At 51.0% G+C, this 25166-nt stretch overlaps 1 protein-coding gene across 4 annotated transcripts in view; it reads left to right on the top strand.

Annotated features, from left to right (window-relative positions):
- VCL (vinculin) overlaps nucleotides 1-6827 on the top strand; it is a 342221-nt gene extending 335394 nt beyond the window's left edge. For all 4 annotated transcript variants that reach the window (XM_086921833.1, XM_086921831.1, XM_086921832.1 and 1 more), the window contains one exon: nucleotides 3448-6827. In XM_086921833.1, coding sequence (XP_086777959.1) covers nucleotides 3448-3594 — 147 coding nt within the window. In that variant the 3' untranslated portion in view covers nucleotides 3595-6827. The remainder of the gene's footprint in view (nucleotides 1-3447) is intronic.
- Nucleotides 6828-25166: the final 18339 nt, after the last annotated feature.

Genomic DNA, 25166 nt, shown 5'->3' with positions numbered 1-25166 from the left:
AACAATCAACTCATGACACACCTGGAGCAGAACCAGTTAGTCAATATCTCCCAATCAGGCTTCCGCAGCAATCACAACACCTAAACCGCCCTGATCTTAAACACCGATGATATCCAAATCCTCCTCGACTGAGGAGAAACAGCAGCTTTATTCCTCCTCGACCTCTCGGCAGCCTTCAACACTGTATCCCACCACACACTGATCGAAAAACTCCTACGCATCGGCGTCCAAGGGGACGCACTCAGATGGATAATTTCCTTCCTCGGCGGAAGAACCTGAAGGATCTACCTCTCACCTTTCACCTCTGAATCCATCTCGGCAGCCTTCAACACTGTATCCCACCACACACTGATCGAAAAACTCCTACGCATCGGCGTCCAAGGGGACGCACTCAGATGGATAATTTCCTTCCTCGGCGGAAGAACCTGAAGGATCTACCTCTCACCTTTCACCTCTGAATCCAAAGGAGATCACCTGTGGTGTCCCCCAAGGCTCATCCCTCAGCCCCATTCTCTTCAATGCATAAATGACCCCGCTGGCCAACATCTTCAAATCCCACGGCTTCAACATAATGTCCTGCGCAGACGACTCCAAACTCATCCTCTCACTCACCGACGATCCCACCAGAACTAGCTTCCACAGATGCATGACACATCGCCGACTGGATGAAGAACAACTGCCTGGAGCTGAACACAGACAAAGCGGAAGTACTGATCTTTGGCAGTAGCAGCAACACATGGAACAACTCCTGGTGCCCATCAGACATAGGACCTGTACCTACTCCAGAAACCTCGCAATCCTCATTGACAAGCTCACCATGAAATAACAGATCAAAGTCATCTCCTCCGCCAGCTTCCCCACTTTGCGCATGCTATGAAAGATCTTCAAGTGGCTACCCCTACACACGAGATGCACCGTAGCACAGGCCCTTCTTGCAGGGATTCTGTTGTGTAACAGAACTGTGCTTGGGACCATAGAACATCAGTATGTAGGGACTGAGTCACCATACCACCCTCCTTGGTATCCATGAGCATGAGTCAGACTAGCTATAGTGCCACACTTGCCCTCCAAACCTTACCAGATAAACAAGTGAATTGGCACTCCAGAACACAATACTCTTGACCCTCTCAGGAATCTCTGTAACAGGACATACTCTTTTACTCTCTCACTCTTATTTGTCCACAATAAGATAACCAGGAGACACAAAGAAAGTTTAAAATATTTATTTAAACTGTCGTGCTCTGAAATGCAATATTTGTGCCATAATTAGAAAACAAATGCATAATAAAAATACTGTTATTGTTAAACCGTAAACCATGAAGAGCCCTATCATTATATAGGACAGAGTAGCCTAAACCCCTCTCCCCTGCTACTGAAGCTAAATGATTATATATAAATAGGCTGTGGGGTTTTAGGTTTAAACCTATAATAACTGATAAAACCCCACTGATAGAAAAATAGCTCTCACCGGTGAAAACATATAAACACTGAAAAAACACCTGGAAAACCACAAACTAAATGCCATTCCAAGAAAGGAAAAAGAGAGTGAAAGAGTCATTTTTTTCTTCCTGAAGGGGTCAATACAATGTAACTTTGTTATACAAGCTAGCAGAAAGAAAGACTGGCTAACATTATTCTGCTTGAGTTTTGTTCTTTAGGGATGCCACTAAAGTATTGTTTCTTCTTCCTTTTACTTTTTCAGTTGTGTGGCCTTTGGTATAAAGATGCAGGGTTTAGTTTCATGTTTTAGGTCTAGTTTAATTATTTTATAAACTATAGAGAATCAGGAAATATCAAACTCATATTTGATATTTTGGCTGCATTTGATTCTTTCACTGATAGGTAAAATGGCTGGTTTTATAAACATCTTTCCTAATATGTGTCATCACATTTACCCACAGAATGGGTAAAAACCCTTAATACATCAGACCATAGTTTCTAGTGAGTCAGTATTGATAGTAGGTGAATTGCCAACACCTCAGGCTTTAAACATTCAATGCAAGGTATAGTGACAAGTATATATGGGATAGTGGTGAAAACATGACACCAGACTTGTGGAAAACATGGAACGCAGTGTCACTTGTAATGCTCTGCAAAAAAGGTTCTTTCCAAGTTCAACAAAGATTGGAGTGATATTATTTGTATTTGCAGGGATTCAGCTACGTATATAAAAAAGTTGTGTGATGACCTGTCAAAATTGATACCAGAGCTGAAGTTATTCCCTGTAGTAGATCATTGCCACTTGTTAGATGGTATGCTGAAAGCATCTTTACAATCTTAAGAGTTAATGAGGGATGCTATTGACTTTTTAGTCCATTCTGGTGCACTGTATGCACAGGAACTAAAATGCAAATATTTATCATTTCAAGCTTTATGTGGCATCAAAGAAAGAGTCATCCCAACTATGTCCCCTAGCTGATGGTTCTCAGCCCAATTAGCTATGAATGCTGAGAGGGCCTTTTCATAGAAGGTTACATGGGAAGGAAAGAGCGAGCGCACATGACCCAAAGACACACTGAAGAAGTATTGTATGGTGTACTACAATAAGATTAATTTGCAAAAATCTATTTGGACCTCATATACACTATAAGTACACTGTCTATATACCATGTTCTTTCAGTGCTGAAAGCATTCAATAATAAAAGTAAAATGTTCCATAAACACCGGAAAAACACTTTTTCTGTTGTTTTTAGTGGCGCGAAAATGTGTAACCACTGATAACAACTGTTTTTTAAGATATTGCAAACACTGAAAAAACCCCACCAGAATTTACCAAAAATAGAAACTGAAAACAGGAAAGCCTATATATAAAAGATCTCTGGGATTAGTGGCAGACCCTGTACCTTCGCATACACAGATGGATGCTCTACATCTCAGCAGACACAGTGATCTTGTCTCAGAACTCCTGTTCCATGTGAGTGTTTTTGTCTCCTGTCTTCTTCTATATGAGGAGACATGTGTGCACATAAACAGCTGCATTTCTCTGTTATGTCTAGATGCTAGTGCGTGGCCAGAAAGAATAACAAGGGACATTGTTGTTTGACCTTGTCTATGATGTCCAGACCAAATCCTGGGAAAAGAACAGAAATAAAAAACCTATGCAGGTTCCGTGTGACAGTACAATGTGGCACAAAGGCCAGTGTGTTTATATAGTAACGTGCAAAAGAAAACGAGCCCTATAATGTGCACATTTAGGCTAACCTAGGGAAAACTACAATTGGTCATGCAGCATGACAGTTTGAAATGCTTCCAGGGTGCCATCTTAGTGGCCTTGCTGATTAAAAGACAACACCTGGAGAGAGAGACGAACCTGAACACTCAAAGTAATGTAACTATTCTTTCACCTACCTTCAGCTTGCTTTCTCCTTGGTACAACTGTCCTTTCTTGCTGTTATATAGACACCCACTCTCTCTGGTCACTTACTAGCTTTGTGTTCTTCCTTACAGGCCACAGAAATGCTGGTGCACAATGCGCAGAACTTGATGCAGTCGGTGAAAGAGACCGTGCGCGAGGCCGAGGCAGCTTCTATCAAGATCCGGACAGATGCGGGTTTCACGCTGCGCTGGGCACGCAAAACACCGTGGTACCAGTAACCACAAGTGCCTTCACTTGGAGAGGGGTGCATGATCATGGTGTTGTATGGCACCAACAAAGCGGGCAGGGACCCTCGTGGCTGCCTGATGGGGAGGGCAACCCTCTCATTAGCCATTTTTTTAAGTAACAAAGAGGTGCCCATTCTAAGGGCATCAGGTATAGAAATATATATATTAAAATCATAAAATTTAAACTGATGACTTTGAATGAACAAATTATGGTATTTATTCTCACAAAGCTGGGACATTCTCCCAAAGGTTTGCTGTTCTGTCCTCAGAAGTGGGAGACTGATCGCACTCTTTTTCAGAAGCAGACGCAAACCCTTTTGCTCTTTTTAGCACACAACTGTGCATCACAGCGCTCTGCATACCGATGTCACTGTAGCTAGATTTAACGTACGAGACACTACCGGATATAGAAATATATATATTTTTTTTTTGGTAACAGACCATTGTCCCCACCCCAAACCCACCTCCTCCCCATGAAAAATAAAAGCAGTGTTTTTCTATTAGGAAGGAGTGCACAACCTGAAGTGGTTTAGACATTAGCCAACATAGGCCATGCAGCAGATGGGCCTATGTTGGCTGTGCATGAACACTAAGCCTTTTTCATCATAATGGTACTATCATGATTTTCTATTTTTTTTCACTTGTACCCATCTCACTAGGGCTCAAACATGGCAAAGAGAGCAAGACCCTAAAGAGCTTTAAATACTGTTTCTCGCCCATGTTAGACTGGGCTGTATGTAGCCTGCTTAAACAATCTCGGAGTCTGTTACCTGGGTAGTACTACAAATTTACCGCCCTTCTTTCCCCTTTTGTTCAAAGTCTCTGAGCTAAACCTGTGGGTAATACCTTGGCAGCACCAATACTCTGATCTGCTCCATGGTTTCATTTAGGTATAGAAATCCATGCTCATCTTTTCTAATAAATAGTTATTGAAAGGTCTTCCTGCTAAATACCTTGAGATGGGCATCATACGCCTGTTTGTCTAGTAAGAGAGTCCTTATTTGTGTATCAAGTAGACCGACAATAGAAGTGTACGAGCCGTAGCTGCAGGCAACATCACAGAGGCTTTCAGCTCAAATCTTAATTTCAGTTCTTCTTAAAATATTTGTATCATGTTACATATTCAGTGATTGAAGCTAATATCAGCCAAGGATAAAAACATAGGGTAAAACAGTTCTGCTGACCTTGAGTCAGGAAAAACTTTCTTCCAATGGAGTGCATCCGCACCACTGCCACGTCACTCTAGCCAACATCCACGTCACTCTAGGCTCCTAAAGGCAATGTACAATTTACAACCTGGTCAAGACTATTGTCAGTTGAAACAAAAAAAAAAGCTGCTGTAATCTGAAATCCCCTACAGAATCTTACATCCTTTCTCAAAGATTTTGTTAAAAGATCCAAATAATTTGCTCACTGGTCTTCAGTATCACGCGCAGACTCCTGGGAGGAAGTGGGGAACACAATTTCTTCTGGAGATGCAGCGTTTACTTTCGGTTTGTACTTCATCCCCACCTTATCAACATCCAATCGTGTAGGTATTGACATTTGAAACCAGCCCCCCAATACAAGCCAGGTCTTTCCACTTATTCTTAAAGTGCTTGTCTCGCCGGTTTCAGCAAGGTAATTTTTTTCTTTTTTTCCCATAGTTTCCATCCTTTATAATCATTACATGACATTTGTTTTGCATTTTTGATTTTGTGTTTATTAGCAAGGTAAATGTTTGATTAAACCTTCAGTTTTATTGCTGTTCCCTTTATCCCAATATTGAGAATGGTCATGTCCAGCCTTGATAATGAATACTGTAAGGAAAAAACTGCAATGCAAGCTTCTGAGAGGGGATTCAAACATCAGTGGTTTAGTCGATAATTAACAAACGCTAAGATGTGTGGCTTATGTCCTGCTAATCACACTCAGTAGACCATTTAAAGGTGGAAATGTGACTGTAACAGTACATAATTTCACGAAAAGAGAACTTCTTACTTCACCCAGCCAAAGAAATTCAGTTGGGAAGTGGTGACGCTTCAGACGTAGGTGCCTATGTGTTCTGAATTCCAAACTACAAGCTACAACATAGGCCTCTGTGACTGTGATGGTGTGTTCTATAGCTGTCAGTTGAGATATTAAACTGATACTAATGCCACAGTAATGCCTTTATCATGTGAGATCCAAGATGGATCTATTGCCAAAGATCATGTGAAGTGTGTATTATTTAAACCCATTGGGGGGTGACGGGTGTCATGTGCCTCAATTAATCCCTTTCGTATCAATGCGTTGGTCCTTTAAACCTTTCTGCGCGTACAAGACTGGTAGACATTCTGTGCTTTTCTGCTCCCCATTTTTCTCGGCCAAAGCCCTTGGAGTGGTTCTCATCGCAGGGAATGGGAAGCCCCTCCCTCCATAGTTCTTAGATGGTTGCTAATGATTACAGGCAGCGGGCATGGCTCCCAACTACTGTCAGTTAGATTGTTCCTGGTTCCAAGATGGCTGCCATTGTTTAGTTCTGGTTAGTAGTGCTTTTTAGTCTCAAGATGATTGACTGTGTTATCATACAAAAGGTTAGCCAGACGTAATCTTTTTCTGAGATAAGTGTAATTTTCCAAACAGAACTGTGCCTTTTCATGCCTTCTACTGTGAAAAAATAGCCTAATGCACAGTCAATGCTGGAAGCAATAGCCTTTCAGAAGGCCAGAGCAAAAAGGTTCTTTGTGTTTTGCATTCAGCTTAAGAAGATTAGTTACCAAGTCAGGTATAACTTCAATAAAGAGAAAATAAAATGTTAATACATTCACGGATAGTGAATTTATAGCAAAAAAAATAGCCTGTGGTGCATCTTAAGGAAGAGTGTGCAATTCCCTTTGAAAGCCTAATACATGGGATCTGAGGAGCCCTTAAACTTTCTGACATTTACGGCTAAGATGACATGTGGTTAACCCCCCCCCTTTCAGTCACAGAAACTTAATCTTCCAATACCACTGTAGTAGAGTGTTTCCTGCTTCACATGCCTCATCCTGTCAGCAGAATGTAACCCAATGTAGCTAATAGTCAATGCAAAAATGTAAAGTGGGGCGACTGGGTGCTTTCAGGATCTGGAAGGACAAGGGCTGCTCTAGAGAATCACGTCTACATGTTCAATGTTCTGCCACTATCCTAACTTTGTTTATAAAGAAAAGCAGGTGCTGTATTTACAAATAATCTCAAACCAATAAAAATGCATTTGTATAAAATAACTGTGTGACTCTTCCTTATTCATCACCCATCCACATTTCCACCTTAAACCAGGATACAGGGGACAGAATCAGTCTTTGCATTCTCATGTTCTTTGGTCAGGTAAAAGTTATTTGTCTACATAGGCCTATCAAGCTCATTTTGAGTCTTTTGAACTATGGCAGGATTTGTAACAGGAGATAGTTTGCATTAATTCTTTATTCTTTTCCCCCTATTTGCTGTTTAATTCTGACACAATACATCATCAATTTTAACCTCAACACATTTGTTGTGCAATCGCTAGAAAAGAAGATGAGCCCCTAACATGCCTTGTTTTCTGTAAATTCTGCTGCAGTGCTGACCAAAACAAATTCTCTAAATGACTGGGAACTGTAACATGGGTCGAGGAGGGACTAGTTCATTACTTTTTTCAGGATATCCACTTAAAGTTTGCAACAGGTTGTTTTGCAGATCGCTGGATTAGTCCTCTTCTGCTTCTAAAGTTGTGTTTGGAATAGTACAAATTGTTATTTTCCAATAAGTTTCAGGTTTATGCATGTGATACAACTCTTAATTGCGTCCTCTGTATCCTCCAATGAACATGAACACAGACCCACCCAGTTTTGCCATCGGATTCAGACCCAATAAGCATGACAAACTAGAATGAACACCAAACAGGCTAAGGCAGATCATGAAGCCAGAGACTTGCCGTTTAATGATCATTCGTATCAGCTGTCGCCTGAATGACTCAAAGGGGCTTGGTTATGGAATGTAGGCAATGCAAATTCTGTCCTTCGTATAACCTTTGGCTAACATCCTTAGGGTTTGTACCCCCTCTTTGCTAAGGGACCAAAAGAGTGTCTTGTGTGTAAAGTATTTCGGAGCAAGAAAACAATAAGACAGACTATATTATTTAGCTAATAAAGAAGGCCAGAGCGTGGACCGTTTAGAGGCTGAGAATTGTGAGGCTGCAAACCTACTACTCCAAAGAAACATGCCATACCATTCACTACACCTGGGTTGTGTACTAAAGGAACACCAGCAGTTATTCCAAAACCTTAACCTTGAAACCTAATCAACCTTGACACCAGGACTGGCTGCATACTGTGCAGGGACCTGGGGATCTGTATGGATAGGAAGGCAAATCTCTGAATGAGGATCAAGCATACCAGGTGTATCATCTTTGGAAAGAGGATTCAATCAGTCGGGGATATTGTAAGCGTGCCACTTACCTGTGAGGGTCTCAAGGTACTAGGGGGGGGGGGGGGGGGGGGTATGCAGGATTGCCGCCCAAAAACCTTGAAGCAAGGACCAACTGGTTCAGCCTCAACATGATATGTGACAATGTATTTGCCTTGAAAATCAACCTCAAACAGAGGACCTAGTACAGGAGGAAAGCTCTGAACTTTCCTAAAGGGATTTTCAACTCAGAAAATAAAGAAGGCCTTCTACAGACAATCTGGGCTGCTAGCAGTCCGTGGGCGTTTTGACAAAAACCCTGAAATAGGATACATTGTGGGACTATTTCACCAAAAAGTTTTCTTTCTCTTGTGGATCTTCTACAGAAAAAGGAAACTAACCCTTAAAATAAACATTTTGAAGGGAATCCGTAAATTTCCCATTCCATAGATGCCAAAAAGTTAACAGGTGCTAATCTACCTAACCCTCCCTCCTCCCAGCACACTGTTTCAGAGGTGGAATTAAAGCATGATGGAGATTAACTTTATCGTAATTGGACTTGTAAAAATTACCTGTTGAACAGCAAAGTGAAAACCTTAGACAAAGCTCCAATTAAGGCTTCCTAACCAGATGAAACCTCTACGTACAATGCTGTAATCTAGGGGATGTGTTTATGGTATGGGTAAACCATTCAGATTAAGGAAGAGGAAGACTATTTCTTTATAGAAACTCTGCCCTTAATTTACAACGCTTGCATGGACACTTAAGTGACGAAGCTCAATTTGAGTGTGGTTTTATAATGTATAGTAGAGCAAGGTTCCACTTACGTCACACAGTTGTATGCAAACCTTATTAACTGTGGGTCTATGGCTCATGCATAGAAAGACCGGTCCCAAATCAACTGCAGAAAACTCAAGGGTCCAGTAAAAGCCAGGGTTATTATTCCTCCAGTAGAGAGCATATTTAAGCTGCTCTTCTGGACCCAATTTACATGCAGAGATGTGTCCTCCAGACTTCATGGTGGTTCTCAACCTTTGCCAGATAAGGAGAGCAAGTACATGGATGCATCTGACAAAAGGATGGCGTCTGGAGCAGCCGTTACAAGGTGCACAGCTAGGACACAGGCTTTAGTCAACCATGAGAGGAAATGGAAGACATTCTGCAACACATTCCTGAGCCTATTAGATAGAGGATATAAGAAATTATCTATCAAAAAAGACCATTTAAAATGTGGACAATATTTGTGGCCTACATGGTGTAGGTCTGTACTGTAGACAAATGAACACTGACTTAAGATGTCATGCTTCACCCTGAATTTAAGGGCTTCGGCTTGAAGTGCTACCACAATTTTAAGCACACCTTCTGATGAGGAACATGCCTTTGGCACAACCCAGAAATACAGCTGCTGACATTTTCCATGCAAGTGGTGTTCAAAAGCTAGGGGGCCTCACACTTGTCCCCAGATCAAACAACACCTTTCTGGTGAAGATTAACATTACTAAATGGAGGGAAGTAACCTGAAATCAGTGGGTGTTTGCAACCATACAGAATGGGTATTGCAGAGAATTTCAAACTATGCCTGGCAATCAACTGATCGGAAGAAACAAGACCAACAAAGATCATTTAAGACTTCTGCTCTTAGGAAATGCTCACCCCAGTGTCCATCGGAGCAATCAAAGAGGTCCCTGTGTCTTTCAAAGAGGTCCCTTTATCTGAGATACCGAAAGGTGTCCATTCCGTGCACTTCCTCATTCCTTAAATGGGCAGCTGGCTGAGACCTATATTTGACTTGGGTCTCCTATAGAAATGTGTCAGAATTCTAGCGTTAACTATAAAAAATCATACCGGGGGGCGTGGCCAGACAGCCATCATGGCAGACGCGATCTGCTAACGCTCCGTCCTCAAACCCCTACTGTTCCTGCAGCTTATCCTCCCGAGGTGCTTCCTGCATCCGTGCTGTGCGGGAACGGTGAGAGGGGGCGTCGTGAAGCCCCCGGGGCTTGGTAGCCCCAAGATTGGAGATGCGGCAGCGGAGATCTCGACCTAGCTGTGGCAGAGCGGCCCGGACGGGGAGAGGCGCGAAAAGTGCACTGAGCCCAGGCGGCTGTTGGCGAGGCCTACAGCGCGGCCACAACATTGCCGAGGAAGCCGGGTGCTGCTGTAGAACCTGGCGCCCCGGTGAACCTACCCGAGCGGCGCTCCTTGAGGGATCTGCAGGCCCTATGATCCTGGGCTGACTGAGGCTATTGCTGGGTGCTGCGAGCCGGGATGCTGCCTGGAGCAGGAGAAGCGCACACAACGGCAGCGGAGCACCGCTGATGGGGCCTGAGCCTGCGGCTTGGGCGGACTGCTGGAATTACTGCGAGGGAACCCCGGGGGCCTGATCCGCAGAATGGATCCGCTCTGGCGACGGGCACGGCGGCCCATGAGACCCGTTGGAGACTGGGCCCTGCAAAGCCGGAGGAGTGGGGCCGGCTGAGACCCGTGGGCTCGCCCCACCTGCAGTGCTGCTGGTACCACTCAGTGAGGAGCGGGACCCGGGGCAGTCGAAGGAGGGCCAGCGGAGACGCAGAGGCGCTGGGGGCAGTGTCCCGGTTGACGCCCCACTACACCTGCAGCAAACGTAGCGGAACCCAACTGGTGTGGTGCTGAGACATAGGGGGAAGACAGCGGCGGGCAGCAGCAGCGGGCTCGGGGACACAGAGCGTGGCTGCCACTTCTACGCTGGCCACCTGGGAGGCGGCCTGAGTCCAGATTCTGAGCTAATTTGCAGTGGAGGTGCGGCCTGTGCGTGGTACCGGTGCTCGTGGATGCCACGGCAGAGAATGTGGTGAGGAGCCAAGTGGGTGGCGGGGAAGAACTGAGGCGGCCACCCCTATGAACTAGCAGCGGCTGGGAGATCTCAGGGCTGGCACAGCATTGAGGCGTCGCACTGCGCCCAGCCAGGCGATTGAAGGGGCATCCCGCTACCGCACAAGTTTGAGAACCTGTTGTATGAACGTTACTTGGTGGTGCTGGGGTGAGGCCGGCCGGTGAGGACTGCGTGGAAGTGGCCTGGTGTGTAGGGCCCTGGGCGCCATTTTGGAGTCAGTGCAAATTTTGAAAGACGGAAAGAGGTCCTGGGTGTGCTGGACTCTTGTTGTGGCACTGAAGCGCCCGCTGACCCGGGGCCCCGAAGGGAAGCCGGAAACATTTGAAGACAAGGCGACACGAGAGGGGAGGTGCCTAAGGACGGCGGAGAAAGCAAAGCACTCCTGTGCTATGCGGGGAAGGAGGGCTGCTGCCTAAGCTATCCCCAGAGTAGACGTCTAGTGATTTGTGGCACGGCCCCTGACAGCGGTGGTGTCCACCCCACAGAGGGAGCCATTGGACTGGTGCATGACCCCCACCTGCTGTTGAGAGAGTGCCGGACACGGAGGGCCTGTGGCTGACTACAAACGCCCACCTCAACGAAGACTCGCGGATGCCTACGGCGCAACAACTGGTGATGGGCCGGCTCCGGGACAAATCGCAGAATAGACAACAGAAGGCTGATGGTCTTGGTCCTCCTCTGGGGCATCAGAGTGGCAACATGGAACCTCAGGCGGCCCTTGCGGCCAAAATGGACTCTGTGCTGGCAGCGGTGGAGCGGATCAGCACCACTCTGGAGCAAACAAGTGTTGCTAGAAGCCCGGATTGATACGGTCACATCAGATTTCACTCTCCTCCATGCCGACCATCGTAAGCTGGCGGAGTCGGTTGCCGCGCAGAATCAGACACTCCAGGAGATCCAGCCCGTGGTGCAAAATCCCACTATTGCGCTCCAAGACATGATTGACCGGGTCTATGTGCTTGAAGACCGCATAGAGGACGCGGAAGGGTGCTACCGGCGCAACAATGTCCGGGTGGTAGGCCTTCCGGAGAATGAGGAAGGGAAAAACCTGGAGCAGTATATAGAGACCTGGTTCCGTGAACTCTTGCCTCTGGGGTGCTGTCACCACACTTTGCTGTGGAAAGGGCGCACAGAGTACCAGTGCAGAAGCCCAGGCCGGGGGCTCAGCCCCGCCCGTTCCTCTTTAAACTCCTTAACTATTGGGATCGCGTCGTGGTGCTTTGTGAAACCAGGAACCTGTGGGACCTCACGGTGGTAAATAGCCTGGTGATGTTCTTTCCGGACTACACTGCAGCCGTTCAGAGACAGAGGAGCACTTACATCGTGGTGAAACGACAACTGCGGGAACTAGAGTTGCCTTACTCCCTGTTTTTTCCCCCTCGCCTTTGTGTGGTCTCGAAGGACGGTGCCCGATTTATTGATGCTCCAACGGATGTTTGGGACTGGCTGGAGGAGACAGGGCAATGGAAGGGAACGAGACCCTGAGGTCCGGAGGAAACGGCTGGCAAGAGAGGAGTTCAAGGCGGCGAGGGGCTCGCCGGGGCGTGGGCCCTGGCCCAGTTGCGTCCAGCCCGGAGAAGATACGACTGGAACGGCAGGAAGTTCTTGAGGCAGTGGCGACACTTGGTGCAGTGAGCAATATCACCTGCCTGGAGGCCCAGGCACGCAGTGACCCGGGAACAAGTGGTTCGTCGTCCCCATCCACCCTGTTCTCTGAAGACTTGAACATGCCAGAAGTGACACCCCAAACAGCGGGCCAGATCATGTGACTAAGCAGTGCCACAGGGCGCCCTTTCAGGGCACATGCCCCTGAGCACTCTGTACACTGTATTCCCCTACTACGCCTGCGCACACGCTGCTGAAATGTGTCATGAACTGAGCGCATTATCTATTGCCTGATGTAATGTATGAGTATTTCTGAGGCTTGTCTTGCTGGCCTGAGGGCATGTTGCGCTGCGCAGTTACTGCACCCGCGGGTCTCCACAGCTGTGGTCAACACAGAACCTGCACGACTGATCAGCCTGTGCTTCACTACGCACCTCTTGCGAGCACAGGAGGCTTAAGATAGGGGCATAGTATAGATTAGCTGCTGACATTGCATGCACCCGGCTAGCTACTACGCTGGACTAACACTTCATCATTGGTGGTTCACCTTGAGGTTTGGACGTATGCCCCATTGGGAATTCGTCCCACTAGTTGCACTGTTTGCAGTTGTTGTTATGTTTCAATTGCGGCACACACACTCCCTCCCCTGACTCCCCTATCCCCCCCCCCCTTGGGGGCGGCTCTCCTGCTCCATGTTGGTGCGATGCATCCGGACACATAAGGCACACTAACATAGTGGTTTGGAACATACGAGGTATGCACACGCCATCAAAATGCTACTGTCTTTTCCTACCTGCAGTGGCACGCAGTTGAGTTTCCCCTCTTGCAAGAGACCCACATGACCCAGACAGAACTCGATAAACTCCGTAGACGCTGGAGGCAACAGATACATGGTACGGTTTTCTCTGCGCATGCACGGGGCACCCTGATATGGATAAGGGCGGGCGTCCCCTTCATTTGCAAGGAGAAAAGGGTGGACCGAGAGGGCAGGTATTCTCTGGCGCGGGGGCAGCTGAATGGTCAGGAGGTCTTCCTAGGATCACTTTACGCCCTGAATACAGACCAAATATCCTTCCTAGCACAGCTGTACCAGGTCCTCCACCTGTACGCTGGCCTTGCCTGGCTGCTTGGCGGGGTCTTCAATATGGTGCTGGATGTGCACCTGGACCGGTCCTTCCCTCCCCTCCGAGCTGCAGCGGTAGCGTCCAATGTGCAAGCGTTCCAGAGCTGGCTGTCCCACTGGGAGATACATGACATATGGCGCGTACAGCACCCGTTAGACAAAGTCTATTCCTACTACTCGTCAGTCCACAATTTGCATGTCCGTTTGGACAGAATGGTGGGCACTCAGTCCCTGCTTCCGCTTATTGTAAAATCAGAATATCTGAGGAGAACGCATTCCGATCATAACCTCCTGTGGTTTCAGATTAGTTGGGATGCAGACCATCCACCTGTCCCTACGTGGAGGCTGCAGCCTGCTGCTTTGGAGGACCCGGAGTTCCACTCCTCATTAGGCACGGCCATCCCCGCTTACTTTGATGCCAATGAAGGGACTGCGAGCAACGCCATGGTAGAGTGTAATGCACACAAATAGCTGTCAGGGGGCATTGTATGGGGCCACGTGGAATATACGCAAAGCGCTCTCTACCTCTCTGGCGCGCCTGGAAGCTGAGCTCCTACAATACGAGCGGGAGGGGGAAGGTGCGGGTGAGCTCTCGTGTAAGCTGGAGGACCTTTGCACCAGACACGCGGTGCTCCTGGAGAGGTTAAGGTGTCACAACCATGCAGCGCACACAGCCAGAACTCATGCCAGGGCGGATAGAGCAGGCCAACTATTGGCTTGGCTGATTCAGCGGGAGGGGTGCGGTGCCCCGATGGGAGCTCTATGTACACCAAGGGGAGAGTTGGTGTATACGCAGCGCGAAATCCACCAAACCTTGACTGATAACTACACGCAGCTGTATAGGGCTTGGGGTATTGGCCCCAGGCATGTTTTGGAGGGGTTCCTAGACTCTATCCACTTGCTCGTGGCCTCTGAGGAACAGAGGGACGCACTTGGGGTACCCCTCACACTGGAAGAGATCAGAGAGGCAATTCGGTCTACGGCATCTGGGAAGACCCCTGGGCCGGATGGCCTGCCTGCCGAATACTGTAATGCACACCGGGAAATTCTGATGCCATTAGTTCACAAGGTGTACGTTACGGCAATAGAAGAAGGCTCATTCCCCCCTCTATACGGGAGGCGTTTCTGTTTTCCCTGCCTAAGCCGGACAGGGACCTCACAGTCCTGGGCTCATATCGGCCACTGGCGATGCTTAACGTGGACTATAAGGTCTACGCTAAAGTACTTGCGGAACGGTTGGCGCCGGTGGGTCCTCATTTAATTCACACTGACCAGAACGGGTTTGTACCAGCGAGATCCACGTCCTTGAATCTTAGGAGATACGAGTGGCAGCTGAGGCCTCTAGGGAATGGCCTAGGGCCTGATATTAGACCTGGAGAAGGCGTTAGATTGCCTGCAGTGGGGTTACCTCTCTGCAGTACTTCTGCGCTATGGGTTTGACTTCGAATTTTTGCAAATGGTTGATCTCTTAAACAAGAACCCCGTAGTTCGAGTACGCCTGGGCCCTTACATTTCAGAGGCGGTGGGGGTGGGCCGGGGCACCCGGCAGGGATGTCCCCGCTACTGTTTGCGCTGGCCATCGAACCCCTGGCTTCGGCCATTCGGCAGACACTCGGCAATGGTATTCCGCTGGGAGATGCAGTCCATCAGGTATCGCTTTATGCAGACGATCTGCTGGTGTTTGTGGGGGATGTGGGACGCATACTGGAACAACTGGCCCAGCTGCTACATACGTTCGCGGATGTCTCGGGACTCCGAGTAAATGTGGGTAAATCCTGCCTTTACGCATTCAGTAAAGGGTCCGCAGACCCCAGATACCACCTTGAGGGCACACGTGTCCAATGGAAAGCGGATACCTTTCGGTATCTGGGGGATCCAGATATACGTCACCCGGCTGACCTACTTGACGGGAAACTCAGGAGGGCGGTTGCAGCGCTCAGGTCCGCTTTTAGACCACGCTCCCGTTGACGACCACGGGCAGAGTGGCTCTTGCCAAAATGGTCCTGCTCCCCCAACTCCTGTACTACTTCGTCAACCTGCCTCTTTTTATCACGGCTTCTTTCTTTTCCATGCTCAACAAGCTGCTTCGGGACTTTATCTGGGGTACCTCCAGGCACAGGCTGGCGCTAGCGAAACTCTTCCTCCCCACAGATTGAGGGGTATTGGCTGCCCCCTGCTTTGAGCACTACTACCTAGCTGCGCAGCTACAATGGATCGCCCGCTGGTTGGCGGACATAGGAAGGGAAGATCCAGCTACAGCGATGCCGCCGTACTCACTAGCACGTATAACCCAGCTTTTCCACCCGGTAGCAGCGATTGATCGTCCTACTCCGCCCCTGCTGACAGTGGCATACAAATGCTACAGAAGAGTCTTGTGCCTTACCCATAGCACGATCCCCTACGCGCCTGCTATACCATTGGAGGGCTCTCCTGGCGGCGAGGGGGTACTCACATCCTACATGTTCGCGGAGTGGCGGGAGGCTAATGTCCAGACGCTTGGCGATCTCTATAGAGATTGGGCACTTGTGGCATACGAGACGCTGGTAACAGAGGAGGGGCTCCCCCCTGGGGGCTTTTTTAATGCACCGTTCGCTGATAGCGAACCTGACTGCCAGATGGGGGGGCGTGACGACAGAGCCTGAACAGCATTTAACTATGCAGTATCTCCATGTCATGGGGCGGATCAGGCACTTGTTTCGCTGGTTTGCGGCGTCGTTGCGGGCACATGCGGCAACTAATTTGGGCCCCCTTAGAGGCAAGTTGGAGCTGGATCTGGGAAGGCCACTAACTGACAAAGAATGGGAAAGGGTCCTTAAAAGTCCAGTGCGCATCCCCAGAAACATGCGATTCCGCCAGATCCAACTTTTCATTGTCCACAGGGCTTATCTCACCCCTGAGCTGATTAACAAGTGCTTCTGTCGCACAGATGCGTTCTGCCCCAGGTGCAATGAGCTGTGGCGGGATTCCTGCACACACTGTGGAGTTGTCCGCGGTTGGGCACTTACTGGAGTGCCATTAGCGAACTGCTAAGAAGATGCACAAACTGCACCATATCCTTTGACTGGCCAGGGTATATTTTACACCATTTCAGGAGACCCCCCAAAGACAAGGTGTTGTCCCGTTTCCTGGATCTGGGGCTTGTGGTGGCGAAGCGCCTCCTCACGAGGGGGTGGAAGGCACGTGACCCGCCATGCGTACGGGCATGGACTTCCTCCCTCCAGGCGTGGCCCCGGGCAGAGTGGACCGCCATACGTAGGGAGGAAACGCTGGGGCTCCGGAAGGAGCCCATAGCGGAACGCTGGGACACATGCTTACTACACTGCAGCAGCTGGATGGGGAGGGAGACACGGGTGGCACGAAGGGGTCAGGGGACGCACATGAGGATGGGAGCATACCACAGGTCGTTCTCCTGCGGAATTAAATGGTTATGTATAGTTCCTGCTCCAGCGAGACATGAACATGAAGGCAATCACGCAGGTGCAGTCGTGGCCTGAGGTTGCGCGCATGTTCTGGGGGAGAAGGCGGGGGGTTGGGGTGCCAGGAGGGGGGGGAGAGAGAGGGGAGGGTGGAAGGAGGGCTGAAGTATGAATGTGGTTTTGCCGCTGTAGTTAAAGTTTTCTCTTCTGTTTCATGAAACACATCATCTGTTTGTATGCCCAAGCCGGGGGGGTTTTCCCTGGATCACGCGGTCGGGTGAGAATCCAACACGCTGGTTCTCATGAACAGTCCCGGAGTACGCATTCGGACAAGAGCATCATTGCTTAGCCAATTTTGGGCGAATATTCCATGTCTTCCTTGTTGCAAGCCCTGAATACTGTAAACAAAGCATAATATCTTGTTGAGCTTGTGCTTGTACGACTGATATGCCTATACCACCATGCATGCAATCAATCAATCAATGCATTTGTATAGCGCACTACTCACCCGGAGGGTCTCAAGGCGCTTGGGGAGGGGGGGTCCGCTACTGCTCGAACAGCCAGGTCTTGAGCTGCTTCCTGAAGGCGAGGTGGTCTTGGGTCAGGCGTAGGTGGGTCAAGAGGGAGTTCCAAGTCTTGGCGGCCAGGTAGGAGAAGGACCTTCCTCCTATGGTGGCTCTTCGGATGCGGGGGACGACGGCGAGGGCGTGGCTGGTCGATCAAAGCTGGCGTGTGGGAGTGTAGAAGTTGAGGCGGCTGTTGAGGTATCTTGGGCCTTGGTTGTGTAGGGCTTTGTGTGCGTGGGTGAGGAGACGGAAGGTGATTCTCTTGTTGACCGGGAGCCAGTACAGGTCTCAGGTGTCCGGAGATGTGGCTGTGTCGGGGGATGTCGAGGATGAGTCTTGCTGAGGCGTTCTGGATCCGCTGGAGTCTCTTCTGGAGTTTGGCAGTGGTTCCGGCGTAGAGGGAGTTGCCGTAGTCCAGTCGGCTGGTGACGAGGGCCTGTGTGACCGTCTTCCTGGTCTCGGTGGGGATCCACTGGAAGATCTTACGTAGAATGCGCAGGATGTTGAAGCACGACGAGGAGACGGCGTTGACTTGTCTGGTCATGGAGAGGGAGGAGTCCAGGATGAAGCCTAGGTTGCGTGCGCGGTCTGTTGGTTTGGGTGCGCTGCCCAGGGCGGGGGGCCACCAGGAGTCGTCCCAGGCGAAGGGTGAAGAGCCCAGGATGAGGACTTCCGTCTTGTCTGAGTTCAGTTTCAGGCGGCTGTTCATTATCCACTCGGCTACGTCTGTCATCCCTTCGTGTAGGTTGGCTCTGGCGGTGGCGGGGTCGTTGGTGAGGGAGAGGATCAGCTGGGTGTCGTCGGTGTAAGAGATGATGTTGAGGTTGTGTTGGCGTGTGATGGCCGCAAGGAGGCTCATGTAGACATTGAAGAGGGTGGGGCTGAGCGAGGAGCCTTGCGGAACGCCGCAGATGACTTCGTGGCTTCTGATCTGAACGGGGGGAGGCGGACTCTCTGTGTCCTTCCGGCGATGAAGGAGATGATCCATTCTAGTGCCTCCTCTTAGATTCCGACGTTGCTGAGGCGCTGCACTAGGGTGCGGTGGCAGACAGTGTTGAATGCCGCGGAGAGGTCCAGGAGGATAAGGGCCGCAGTTTCCCCGTTCTCGAGTAGGGCTCGGATGTCATCGGTGGCTGCGATGAGGGTGGTCTCGGTGCTGTGGTTGGCCCGGAAGCCAGACTGCGAGAGGTCGAGGGATCCGTTCGTCTCAAGGAAGGCGGCCAGCTGCCTGTTGACGGTCTTCTCGATGACTTTGGTGACTTTGGCCGGAAACGGGAGGAGCGAGATGGGGCGGTAGTTTTTGAGTTCGGTGGGGTCCGCTGATGGTTTCTTCAGTAGAGCGCGGAGTTCGGCGTGCTTCCAGCTCTCAGGGAAGGTAGTGGTGTCGAAGGAGGTGTATGTCCCGCATGTGGGGCGCGATGACAGCGTCGGCCTTGTTGAAGATGTGGTGAGGGCAGGGGTCGGTTGGAGATCCGGAGTGGATGGAGTTCATCGTGCGTCGGGTTTCTTCGGTGTTGATCGGGGTCCAGGCGCGGAGGGTGGTGGTGGGGGGTGCAGGTGCGGTCGTGGGGTGCGTTGGCTGTGTGATGAAGCTGTTGTGTATGTCTGCGATCTTGTTGTGGAAGTAGGAGGCGAGGGCGTTGCAGAGGTCTCTTGATGGGGTGATGTCGTTGTTTCCGGCGTTGGGGTTGGAGAGCTCTTTGACGATGTTGAAGAGTTCCTTGCTGTTGTGTGCGTTGTTGTCCAGTCGTTCCTTGAATGCGGTTTTCTTGGTGGTGTGGATCAGTTGGTGGTGTTTTCGAGTGGCGAGCTTGAGGGTGGTCATGTTGTCTGGTGTTGGGTCTCTGCGCCAGGCTCTCTCGAGGGCTCGGCAGTTCTTCTTGGAGCTCTTGAGCTCGTCGGTGAACCATGGTGCTTTCTTACTGCCGGATCTGCTAGGCGGGGTCCTCAGAGGGGCGAGGTCGTCTGCGCAGTTGCTGATCCACTTCATGCATTGATGATGCCTCTACTGTAACATGTAAAGTAACCTAAAAATGGCAATAAAACAGATTTGACAAAAAAAAACTATAAAAATCATGCCAAAGCCGGAGTGAAGACTACATTGGATACCTATTTTCATATTAGATTCATATTACGAATCACATATACCCGAGATTTGTAGTATGTGGCCAATATACAATGCAATCAAATTCTTGTTTTTTAATTTTTGCGTCCTGACAACTACACCAGCCGGGACATTGTGATTCGTTTTGTTTTGAATTTATTTCCTCACAAACAAATCTAATTACAGGAAGTAGATTATTGTCGAAGGGGCTACCATCACTATAAGAACAGCTTTATTTTAAACTCCATTTCAATAGACAGCAATCCTTGAGGAATTATTTTTCACAAGCCATTTCTTATTTAAATATCGTCATAGACATGAACGAATAATTAGATATAACCCAGGACAAAGTTGTTTCGATATTATATCTTTTTATCGAAAAGCTGTTTTTTAAAGTTTATAGTGCAAAACATAAATATATATACAATTCATATATGGCAACCGAAAACTGTTATAAATTGTTTGTGTCACAACAGTATCATACACCCTCTGCACATTTGTTGGACAGGCCACATAAAGGGCCCGCTCCCCCTCTGCCCGACCAGGCCCGAGCCCGGTCCCTCAAGTGTCACACACCACCACTTCACGTTTGCCGTCCCCTCCGGGACCCCTGCCTCTGAACATATCGACCCCGTGGACCTGATCCACTACTGGCCCGCATGCCCAACCTGGGCGCCATCTTGGACACTACACCACGAGGCCGCGTGGCCTCCGATCGACCCTAACCCTGGGCCTGGCCAGGCCTCCGACATCCCGGCACCACCATCCACCCAGGAGGTGAGCGGACTACTTGGCAGGTCAATGGGAGAAAGAGGTGTCGATGGCTCTCCCCCGCCAGGTAGCGCTCGCCCCCAGCCTCCCCGGGCGCTGGCTCCACCCCCCTGCTGGGTGTCTGAACTCCCTCATCCCGGACCTCCCGACCTCCAAGTGCGAGGGTCCGGACATCAAAGGGCATCAGCCCTATAACTGGGGCAGCTCCAGAGCAGGAAGGCAGTTGTATCCTGGAGTCGAGAGACGCAGAGAAGAACTCATCCTTGACGGACTACTGGCGCTGCCGTAGCCCTGCCTTACGAACTATCGTCCTGCCTGCTGGCGCTGCCGCAACCTTCGTAACCTTCATCGTCGTCGGGACCTGCTGGCGTGGCCGCGGACCGTTTGTAACTACCATCTTCATCGGGACCTGCTGGCTCTGCCGCGGACCGTCGCTTTCTTCATCCACCTCGGGACCTGCTGGCTCCGCCGCGGCCCGACCATCTAGAACGCCGAGCTCGAGGATTGAGAGCTATTTCATCCATTGGTAACAAGACTGTCCCGCTACCCTTTTCCCAACCCAGAGACCAGAATCGAGGGGACCCCTGAGTCCAGACCTCCTTGTATCATTTTACCGTACTTGAAGATTTGCCTATAAAGTATCGTTGAACCTTAACCTTGTGTGGCGTACGTCTGTGGGGGGGAAGTTACTTGTCTGTACGATCGCTGGAGGTGGCTCTCCCCGGAGACCTCTCCCCTTATCCTCGGCCGACCCTCACGGTCCGTCTAACATTGGTGGCCAGCGGCGCGATCCGAATCACCGCATAATCGTACAGAGAGTAGCTCACCCCACGACGAAATCACGATGACAACCAAAGAAGCGGACCCACCGAGAAATTTCAGATGGAGAAATTGGAAGAATACAGCCATCGTGAATTAAAACAATTCTGCATTGAACTAGGTATCGCTACCACCGGTTTAAGTACCAAAGATGATTTCAAGCATGCCCTGGAGTCCTGGGCAGAAACCGGGGCCGTCAGACCCCCGGACCAAAATACCGCAGCAGTAGAAAAAGACACCACGACCCCCGAGGAGCGAAGAACGGGTCTCTCGCAAAACGAGATCCAGGAACGAGAAAGAACACGACTACATGAACTAGAAATGGCCCGGCTCAAAATGGATGGTGAACTTAAGTTGGCCGAACAAAAACTGAGCTTAGAACATATGCGTCTCCGAGAAGAAAGAGAGGAAAAACAGAGACAAAGGGAGCTTGAGGAAAAAAGACTGGCATATGAACACGAGCGCAAATTAGCTGAGATAGACTTACGCAAACAGAACAAAGAATTAGGGGTGCCCGAGCAACCCCGCACCCCAGGGACAACCGATAAGAAGGTACACATCCCCAAGGATGTCGTACGAGAGTACTTCCGAGAGGACGACATCCAGCAATGGTTCAAGGCCTACGAAATCGCTATGACCGCTCACCGGATCGATCGAAGCGACTGGGGAGCCGGTCTATGGGGGAGATTCCTCAATGAGGGCCGCGATGCCCTGCTACAGCTCCCGGACCATCTGATGACCTCCTATGACCACATGAAAGCTGCCCTCCTCACCCGCTATGGGCTCACACCCGAGATGTACCGTCAGAGGTTCCGAGACTGCACCCGCATCCCGGGTACAACTTGGGTGGATTACATGAACTATTTTAGCCGAGCCTTCGAAGGCTGGATCAAAGGAAGCAATGTCACAACTTACGAACAACTCTTCAATCTCATGGTGTGGGAGCATCTATCAAACAATTGCTTCATTGAGCTCCGGCAGCACCTCCTCGACAGCAAATTGACTGATCCACGGCAGCTCGCAGCCGAGGCTGACCGGTGGGAAATCACTAGAGTGGGCCGAAATGGATCCTATGAACAGAACCGGAACAACCACGGTCAGCACCGTCCCCGAGGAGGAGGGGGGGGCCAAGGACGAGGAAGAGACAACGCTCCGGCCGCCCCCGCTACCAGCACCACCCCCCCGGCCAACCGGGGCAGCACCCCGGCACGACCGGGATACAGAGCCAATGTCACGTGTCACCGATGCCAACGAGTCGGCCACTATGCAAACGACCCCCTATCACCCTCAAGGGAACGGACTCGTTGAGCGGTTCAACCGCACGCTCAAAGGGATGATTGGGGGGTTGGAAGAGCCCCTCCGTCGCCAGTGGGATGTGCTGCTGCCGTGCCTCCTCTTCGCATATCGAGAGGTCCCCCAGAAGTCCCTCGGCTTCAGCCCGTTTGAACTATTGTATGGACACCCAGTACGGGGACCGCTCAGTCTAGTCAAGGAAGGCTGGGAAATGCCCCCTCTAAAAAACCCTCCAGATGTCTTCAAATACCTCCTAACCCTCCGCAACCAGACCCGACGGTTCAGAGAACTGGCAAAAGCAAACTTGGAGGCCAGTCAAGAGGACATGAAAAAGTGGTATGACCAAAATGCCTCCTCCATCGAATTCGAACCCGGCCAACCAGTATGGGTGATGTCCCCCACCGAGTCCTGCGCCCTGCAAGACAAGTGGACGGGGCCCTTCAAAGTAGTCGAGCGCAAGGGCCCTGTCACCTATCTCATCGACATGGAATCTTCACGGAACCCCCTCCGGGTCCTCCACGCTAACAGGCTGAAACCCCATTTTGTGCGTTCAGAACTCAGCCTCCTGATGGCCACAGACAGTGGAGCCGAAGAAGACTCCGAACCCCTCCCTGACCTCCTACGGACTCGGGAGAAAGACGGCTCCGTGGACGGGGTCCGACTCTCGGAGGCCCTCACCCTGGGACAACGCCAAGAATGTCGAGACCTTCTGTTGCAGTTCGCCAGCCTGTTTTCCCTCACCCCAGGTGTCACCTCCTGGTGTGTGCACGACGTGGACACGGGGGACAGCCCCCCTATCCGCCACCGGGCCTACCGCGTACCAGATCGGGTGCGGGCCTGCATCCAGGAAGAAGTAACCAAGATGCTCACGCTCGGGGTCATTGAGCCCTCAGACAGCCCCTGGGCCAGCCCAGTAGTACTGGTCCCCAAAGCGGCCGCCCCCGGCACCACACCGGAACTCCGGTTCTGCGTCGACTACCGGGGCTTGAATGCGGTCACCAGAACAGACGCACACCCCATCCCCCGAGCAGACGAACTAATCGACCGCATGGGAGCTGCCCGCTACCTCAGCATTTTCGACCTGACGGCGGGCTACTGGCAGATCGGCCTCACACCCCGGGCCCAAGAACGATCTGCATTTTCCACTCCTGACGGCCATTATCATTTCAAGGTCATGCCCTTCGGCATGAAGAATGCCCCAGCAACGTTTCAGCGACTCGTTAATCAGGTCTTGACCGGACTCGAAGGATTCAGCGCCGCCTACCTAGACGACATCGCTGTATACAGCCACCACTGGTCCGACCACCTCCACCACCTCCGAGCGGTGCTACAGGCCCTTCAGCGAGCTGGCCTCACGGTCAAAGCCAGCAAATGCCAGATTGGGCAGGGGTCCATAACCTACCTCGGACACCAGGTGGGAAGCGGCCTGGTGGCCCCTCTGCAGCTCAAGATCGCCGCCATCCAGTCCTGGCAGCCCCCCATCACCCAGACCGAGGTGCGCGCCTTTCTGGGGCTCACGGGCTATTACCGACGGTTCGTGAAGGACTATGGAACCATAGTGGGGCCCCTCACAGAACTTACGTCCAAAAATCAACCAAAGAAGGTCAACTGGACCCCAGATTGTCAAACAGCCTTCGAACAACTGAAGGCCGCCATGTGCTCCGCCCCTGTGCTCCAGGCCCCCGACTACAGCCGGGAATTCGTCGTCCAGACGGATGCCTCCGACCACGGCATTGGGGCGGTCCTGTCTCAATTGAACCCCGAAGGCCTTGATCAGCCAGTGGCCTTCATCAGCAGGCGACTCCTACCTCGAGAACAACGCTGGAGCACCATCGAGAGGGAGGCCTTCGCCGTGGTATGGGCCCTCAAAAAGCTCCGGCCCTATCTCTTCGGCACACACTTCCGGGTACAGACCGATCATCGACCCCTGCAGTGGCTGATGCAGATGCGGGGGGAGAACCCAAAACTACTACGTTGGTCCATCTCCCTACAAGGGATGGACTTCACTGTAGAACATCGGCCTGGGCCAGATCACGCCAACGCGGATGGCCTGTCCCGCTTTTTCCGCCTCGACGAGGAGAGTCCCCAAGAGGATGGGTGACTCTCCCCGCCTTCAGCTGGGGGGGACGCATGTTGGACAGGCCACATAAAGGGCCCGCTCCCCCTCTGCCCGACCAGGCCCGAGCCCGGTCCCTCAAGTGTCACACACCACCACTTCACGTTTGCCGTCCCCTCCGGGACCCCTGCCTCTGAACATATCGACCCCGTGGACCTGATCCACTACTGGCCCGCATGCCCAACCTGGGCGCCATCTTGGACACTACACCACGAGGCCGCGTGGCCTCCGATCGACCCTAACCCTGGGCCTGGCCAGGCCTCCGACATCCCGGCACCACCATCCACCCAGGAGGTGAGCGGACTACTTGGCAGGTCAATGGGAGAAAGAGGTGTCGATGGCTCTCCCCCGCCAGGTAGCGCTCGCCCCCAGTCTCCCCGGGCGCTGGCTCCACCCCCCTGCTGGGTGTCTGAACTCCCTCATCCCGGACCTCCCGACCTCCAAGTGCGAGGGTCCGGACATCAAAGGGCATCAGCCCTATAACTGGGGCAGCTC

Source organism: Lissotriton vulgaris, chromosome 5, assembly GCF_964263255.1.
Source record: "Lissotriton vulgaris chromosome 5, aLisVul1.2, whole genome shotgun sequence".
Classification (NCBI taxonomy): Eukaryota; Metazoa; Chordata; class Amphibia; order Caudata; family Salamandridae; genus Lissotriton; species Lissotriton vulgaris.
Note: the sequence above shows the minus strand (reverse complement) of the source record. Positions and strands in the feature narration are given on the sequence as shown.